The following is a 7,364-nucleotide window of genomic DNA, read 5'->3' on the forward strand; positions in this document are numbered from 1 at the left end:
ATCTGCTTTACTTTCTGAGCTGGGATTTACACACCTACCTGATGAGTTCTCTCTCACACTCGTTCTCCCTCAAATCTTCAGAGACACACGCACACACATGCAAACACAGACGATGTACCGACCACTGTCTGTCCAGGTTCATCAACACCGTGACAGAGGAGACAAGCCATACTATGATCATCACATCACGGTTAACAGTGAGAAACGGGGTTCTTTTAAAACCCGTTTGGACCCTTCATGTCCCTATTGCTACTCAGTTTCTCTTCATCCAGAAACTTGAAAGGATCAGAAAGAGAAAACAATTTGCATGAAAGGAACAAAAAGAAAACAAGAGCGTTCGCTTTTCGCGGGGGGGGGGCGGGGGTGTAACTACAAAATCAGCAACGGGACCCGGCTGCGCCCAAGGGCAGCATTAAAGACGGCCAGCCCAGCCCCTCGAGAAGTCGTGTGATCCAGAAGAGTAAATAAGTAAGAGTGGTCATTGTCATTAAGAATGAAAATAGTAATAACGATTGTCACCGCGGGGTTCCGTACAGCAGGTGCACACGGAGCGGACTTCTCCTCCAGCCCCACCGCGCGCAGCCTCCCGGCAGCCCGACGCCGCGGCCGAGAAAGGCCAGTGGGCTCCGCGCGCGGAGCCGAGCCGAGGGGCGGGACCCGCTCCCGGAGGCTCCTCGGGCACGCGCCCCGCCCGGCCCCGCCCGGCCCCGCCCTCCTCTCTAGCGCCTGCGAGTCGGGCGGCCGGGGCGGTATTGTCGCTTCCGGTTGCTAGGGTTGCTAGGGCCAGTCGCCGTGGCCTCTGTCCGCTTTGCCAGGGGACGAGGGTAACCTAGGTGCTTCCCGCGGGAAGACCCACCACCTCCGTTGACCATTATCTTGAGCCTAAATTCCGAGGCAACGAGGAAAGAGGAAAAGCCAGTTCTTTTGAGAAGCAGCTGATTGCCTTAAAGGATGGACTGGTATTCTCTGATACTATGGAAGGAAAATTGCCAGCATCAAGTGGACGTAATAACAGGGATAATACCTTGAGCCCTTGTGTGCAAAGTTATCTATTAGGGATAAAACGGCCCATTTATGCAGCTCCAAAGCATTCCCTTCTGGACTGTCAACGGAAGAGTGATGGGTCAGGCACTTTGATGCTGCCCTGAAAACTAAGGTCATGTTTTGGGGGTCCATCTTCTGGCATCATTTCTAAATAGTACTAATTGGAATAGAGATCCTGGAAAATCTAATTAGATTGAAGATCATCTTATTTTTTGATTAAATAGTATAACCCAACTAGTAGTGGTTGCAGTTTATAACAAGTCATTATTACAGAAAGAAAACAACTTACTTGTGAATGGTTAGGTATTGTGGGTCTTAAGAGGCTGTCATGGAGGGACTTGCTTATCTTTTTGACCAAATCTTTTTCCGAATATGTGAAGTGATAACATTTTGAAGGTAGAAGGAAAAAATGAGTGTTGTTTCTACTGCTCTGGAAAATCAGTATTTACTAGATGATATAATACTGGCAGGCTGAATATTTTTGCTAACTTGGGAAATTTTAGAATGATCCTGATTGGTAATAGTATATGTATGTTAAGATTCTGTGTGAATTGTAAACCTAAATTTTACCTAGATTCTTTCTAGAAGTTTTAAAGAATTTTCTGTCTTATCCTCTCTTTTATAGGAATTCTGCTTGGACTTAGTACAATATCAGCACAGAATGATTTTCACTAAGATGTAATCTAGACTCTAATGAATGATTTTTCAGCAACAGTTCAAGCATAATCAAAATGTTTGCAACTCTCACTTAATTAATAACTGTGAAAAACAGTGCTTATTATTCATTAAAATGCAAGAGCACCCACAACTACTTCGAAGACCTTTACCTCCAAAATTCCCTAAGCTGCCTTTAAGTAAGAAGAAAGTCCATACAGGTATGTGTATTAGTCAGACATGTTATTAAGTTTATTTAATTTTCATAGAAAATCCTCAACCTGCACAGTTCAGAATCACAATAGTAAAAGAAACACCCACTAATAACCAGTAACTTACAAATGTTTGTTGTGAGATGATAACATGCAATTCAATTCTACAATTATAGTTGATCCTCATTGTTCATGGATTCCATAAGTGCAAGTTTACCTAACTGCTAAAATTATTTCTGACCCCCAAAGCAGTACCCTGTGCTGTACTTCACCATTTTGTAATTTTATTTATTTGTCAGAGAGAGAAAGAGGGAGAGAGAGCAAAAGCAAGGAGAGATGGAGGGAGAAGCAGGCTCCCTGCTGAGCACGGAGCCTTGAAAGGGGACTCAATCCCACAACCCTGAGATCACGACCTGAGCCAAAGGCAAGTGCCCAAACAACGGAGACACCCAGGTGCCCCTGTAGTTTGTCTTTTTTACTCAATGATATGCAGAATTCTTCAGAGCCGTAGAGAGAGCTCTTTCTCCTTTTATAATAGGGAACTGTATGCAGGAGAGCAGTATATAGGGCGACTCTTGGTCCTTAATGACCAGGATGGTGAAAACACACGCTCCCGGTGGACATCCAACAAGGGATATGCTCTGCCTTCTTATTTCAGCTCTCATACTGTAAACAACAGCCCCTTGCTCAGTCTGTTTTCATTCTTTTCTCAGTGCCACGTTTTTAAAATTTTTGTGCTTTTTGCTGGTGATTTTGCTATCTAAAAGAGCCCCCTGGGGCATAGTGCTGTCTTGTGTTCATAAGCACGAAGAAGGCCTGTGCCTTACAGACAAAAAACATATATGTTGGTTAAGCTTCCTTCAGGCATGAATTGCAGTGTTGTTGGCTGTCTGTTCAATATTGATGAATCAACAATATATATTAAAGTGTCTTTAGGGGCGCCTGGGTAGCTCAGTGGTTAAGCATCTGCCTTCGGCTCAGATCATGATCCCGAGTTCCTGGGATCAAGCCCCACATCAGGCTCCTTGCTCAGCGGGAGGCCTGCTTCTTCCTCTCTTACTCCCCTGCTTGTATTCCCTCTCTTGCTCTCTCTCTCTCTGTGTCAAAAATAAATAAATAAAATCTTTAAAGTGTCTTTAAATAGAAACACGTATAAAAGAAAATTGTGTAGTGATTGGTTGCTGATACTGTTGAGAGCAGAGACCTAGAAGAACCTAACCCTGGATTTTTCCTAGAAGCAACGGCTCAGTGTTGGATAATTCAGTGTTCACTGAGATTTTTATAGAACAAAACAGTCAGAAATAACAAGAATTGACCATACTTTTGAGCACAGTGCTAGGAATTGAGGGTGTAATAGTGAGCGAAAGAGACCCTGTCCATCCTCTTCATCGATTACCTTCTGGTTGCATCAAATAATCATGTAAGTAAATGTAAAATTACCCTGGGATAAGTGCTATGAGGGGAAGGCAAGCCACTTGAATAACTATCACTTTATATAATATACCCATAATCCTCTACTTTCACGTGCGGTATATTGACTCCTTACTTACAGCAATGATAAAAGTAGCATATTTCCACTTCTTTCCCCTTTTCAGTCTCCCCAACCACCTGATTTTCATTGATTGTGTTCATTATTTTATAACGTATTTCCTTATTTTAGTGTTAACATTTATACTGTTAAAATATGTCTAGTCTGTAACTTGATTTACAATGTTAAATTACTACCTTTGAATCAGGCTATTAAAGAAGTATAAATCAACATGCCTAATACTACCTCCAATCTCCTATCCCACTGTCCCTTTCAACTTTTGTTATGTTCTTTCTACATTTCTTTAGGTGTTCTACATTTCTACATTTACAACCTGTTCTATAAAAATAATACCCACACAGTTATGTGGATTTACTGCTCACCACCAGTTTTTTTGTTGTAGTTTTTTCATTCATCTTTTAGTTGAAGTTTATCTGCTGAGTACAGGACTGACTAATTCTTTTTGGGGGGTGGGGGGGCCTCTCCTGCTTTTTGTCAACTCAGAGGTTCTATGACCTTGGCTGTTACTAATCCCATGTTTCTGAAGGCTTTTGGTGGAGGACTTTGCATGTAATAGATGTTTAAAATATTTGGTCATTAATACTTAAAATGACTCAAGTACAGTTTATAAAAATGAATATTCAATACATTTGAAATAAAACCCTGAAATAAATATCTATAACTTGCATATGATTCTAGATACTGTAGAGAATTAATAACCTAAATGATCTGGTGCAAGTCTTTTAGGACATTTTAAGACCTTTAATCAAGTTCTAAAGATGAGTTACACATAAAATCAGAACCTTAAATAACAGTATAAGGCAGCATAGAATTTATGCCCAATTAATGGTACAGACAGTAGTTCATAGATATGAGAGAGTACTGGGGCAGGAATGGGGCTTGAACTAAGACTTGAGGAATTAGTAGAAGTGGAATGAAATATGTTTTATAGAGGAGACCTGTATAGTTTCTGATGGCAGAGGAGTCTTTTAGAAAAGTAGAAATTTAATATGTTAGGGAAAAAAAAAAGAAATCATGGGGAAATGTATCAAAAACTTGGGAAGTACAGAATTGAAAAGACAGATAGCATCTTCACTGGGAGGTTTTCCCTAAGCATCTCTTCCCTCCTTGAGTCAGAGTACCTTCCTTTATGCTCACGTAGTATTCTACCATTACCCCACCAAGGACTTATTCTCTGGTCTCTTTCGGTTTTGTTTGTTTGGTTGGTTGGTTGGTTGGTTCGGTTTGATTTGTTGTTGTTGTTGTTTAGATTTTTTTTATTTATTTGAGAGAGAGAGCACACAAGCAGGGGGAGGGGCAGAGGAAGAGGAAGAAGCAGACTGCCCACTGAGCAGGGAACCAGAAGTGGGACTAAATCCCAGGACTCTGGGATCATGACCTGAGCCAAAGGCAGATGCTTAACATGCTGAGCCATTCAGGTGCCCCCTCTAGTGTAACTGTTTACCTGCCTAGTTTCTATACTAATTTGTGAGATGTTTGCTGGTAGTAAGGTCTGTGATAGGTGGTTGTACCCTTAGCACTGTGGACAGCTGGCACATGGCATGTGTTAAATGTTTATGTAATGAATGAAAACGGTTAAGTGTGGGCTATATTAATCAGGAAAAATGGATTGAATAAGGCTTAATGTAGACTTTGAAAGAAGAAAATGATTTCAGTTGGTTCATAAGAGAAGGTATTCCACACGGTGTGATCAATCTAAGAAATGAAATTACACATGAGTAGGGTGGGCTTTATGGTTGTCAGTAATAACTAGAGTATCCAGAGGTTCCCACTGGAAGTTAATGAATCATTACCCAGCAAGGTTAGGTGAAGTGGATCCAATTCACATAGGTCTTATTCACCAAACTAAGGAATCTGAGTTATCACTGATAAGACTCAGATAATTTGATGGAAATGTTATCAGGCTATGTCAGAAAATCAAGGTTGAAGTTAAACTGATGTCAAGTAGGATGATGAAAGTGAAAATTAGAAGGGAAAATCTGGGTTTTTAAAAAAATATCACTTAACTGCAAGAGAAGAAGTTTAAAATGCAAGATCCTGTGTGAAGGCACTTCATAAACTTTAAAATCATTGTGTAGTTGTGAGACGTTACACTACTTGTAATACTTCTCACTTGGCCTGCAATTGTTTACTGACTTGCAGCAACTTGGAAAGTGCAAAAGGCCCTAGAGTGGGAGTCCAGGGATCTGAGTGCTGGTCTTAGTTCCAACACTGATACGATGCATGGCTTTGGGAAGTCATTCAGTGGGTGGGTCTTATCTTTCTATTCTGAAACCGCAGAACTTAATTAGGTCAATGATTTTTCAATCCGTTTCTTCACTGTAAAACAAAGGACATGGGACATGAATCCATCAGAACAATAGCTCACTTCCTCTTTGATTCTCATGATAGAAAAGGAGAGGGGAATGGAGTGGGGGAGGAAAAGAAGTAGAGAATTAGAAGCTTTGGAGCTGACATATATATTTTGAGTATAGCCTGGAGGTGATTCATTGGGTGTGTTATATGTGAAGATTGAGGAATTGCAAGTATGTGGACTGAAAAGTAACGCCATAAGAAGATAAAAATATCCTAATCTCTACAGTTATCTTACATGGAAAAAAAAAAAGTTATATGGGGTTACAGATAGAATCAAGTTAAGGATCTTGTGATGAAAGATTATTTTAGATTATCCAGGTGGGCCCAAAATGCAATCACATGTATCCTCATAAGAGAGAGGCAGAGGGAAATTACGCACACAAAGGAGATGATGATATGAAGATGGAGCAAAGAGAGATTTGAAGATGCGGGCCTTGAGGATAAGCATGGTGTGGCCACAAGCCACAGAGTGCTAGCAGCCACCAGAAGCTGGAAGAGGCAAGGAATGGATTCTCCATAAGAGAATCCAGAGAGAACACGGCTATGCTGACACCTGGATTTTTGGCTCAGTGGTATAATTTTGGCTTCTGGCCTCCAGAAGTGTGAGAGAGTCGATTTCTGTTGCTTTAAGCCATCAAGTTTGTGGTAATTTGTTACAGCAGCTAGAGGAAGCTAATTACAAGAGGAATCCAAGAATCCAGGATCCCAGTGTGTGTGTGTGTGTGTGGTGTGTGTGTATGCACAGGTGTGTGACGAGATAACACATGTACCTTGATGAGTTAAAGAAGAACAGAAACTGTTGATGAGTAGACATGAGACATTTGAGGTGCTTAGGGCTTCCAGACCCAGACTTAGAATTACTATATATGGAAAATTAGTTAAAGTCAGATAAAGTCAGAGGGATAATGATAGAACTTTGGGGAATATTAAATGGTAATTTGAGAAAGAAAGATTTGTCTAGAGAAAGATGAATAGCCAGGTGTCATTAATGGAGAAATGATGGTGTCCTCATGAGAGCCAAGGAAAGAGCAAATTTCATGGAGAAGAGAGTAGATTAAAGTATCAAATACTAAAAAGAGGTCAAATAGTAATAATGTGCATCCATTAGGTTTAGCAACCAGACATCAATAACTTTGTGATAACAGCTTTGGTAATAGAGGTGGGAAGTTCCAAGTCATAATGGTTTGAAAAGTAAATGAGAGGACGCTTTGAAAGGACAATAAAAGAAACTTTTATTATAAATTAAATATCCTTCCTAAATGCAGCACATCAAACTTAGGTTGTCTTTATTTTTGCATATCAAGATAGCTGAAATTTAAAGTATAAATACCAATCAATCAAGTATATATCAACTAAAAATACAAGAAAGTAGAATCAGATGAATTATCAGTGTATATCACAAACTTCAGGGAAACCACTTAAAATTTTTTTAAAAGAAGTCCAATTGATATGCTAAAAGAGAAACTGAGAAACTGAATCATAAAATGCTCAGTTGAAACCAGAAAAAGAAGAAAAGGAAGGGAAGATTTTTAAAAAGCAGCAGCAGCAGC

General features: G+C 40.2%; 2 protein-coding genes across 3 annotated transcripts in view; one reads left to right on the plus strand and one right to left on the minus strand.

The window, feature by feature from the left end:
• LCP1 (lymphocyte cytosolic protein 1) overlaps nt 1–609 on the minus strand; it is an 84,815-nt gene extending 84,206 nt beyond the window's left edge. The window contains exon 1 of the mRNA XM_032315431.1: nt 535–609. The gene's annotated coding sequence lies outside the window, so the exon portion shown is untranslated. The remainder of the gene's footprint in view (nt 1–534) is intronic.
• A 33-nt stretch (nt 610–642) lies between these two features.
• The window catches only part of LRRC63 (leucine rich repeat containing 63), a 42,974-nt gene continuing 36,252 nt past the window's right edge, over nt 643–7,364 (plus strand). The window contains exons 1-2 of one of the 2 annotated variants that reach the window (XM_032315432.1): nt 643–1,005; nt 1,670–1,919. In XM_032315432.1, coding sequence (XP_032171323.1) covers nt 1,742–1,919 — 178 coding nt within the window. In that variant the 5' untranslated portion in view covers nt 643–1,005; nt 1,670–1,741. The remainder of the gene's footprint in view (nt 1,006–1,669; nt 1,920–7,364) is intronic. The other variant, XM_032315433.1, reaches the window with a different exon arrangement.

This window comes from Mustela erminea, chromosome 15 (genome assembly GCF_009829155.1).
Source record: "Mustela erminea isolate mMusErm1 chromosome 15, mMusErm1.Pri, whole genome shotgun sequence".
NCBI classification, from domain to species: Eukaryota; Metazoa; Chordata; class Mammalia; order Carnivora; family Mustelidae; genus Mustela; species Mustela erminea.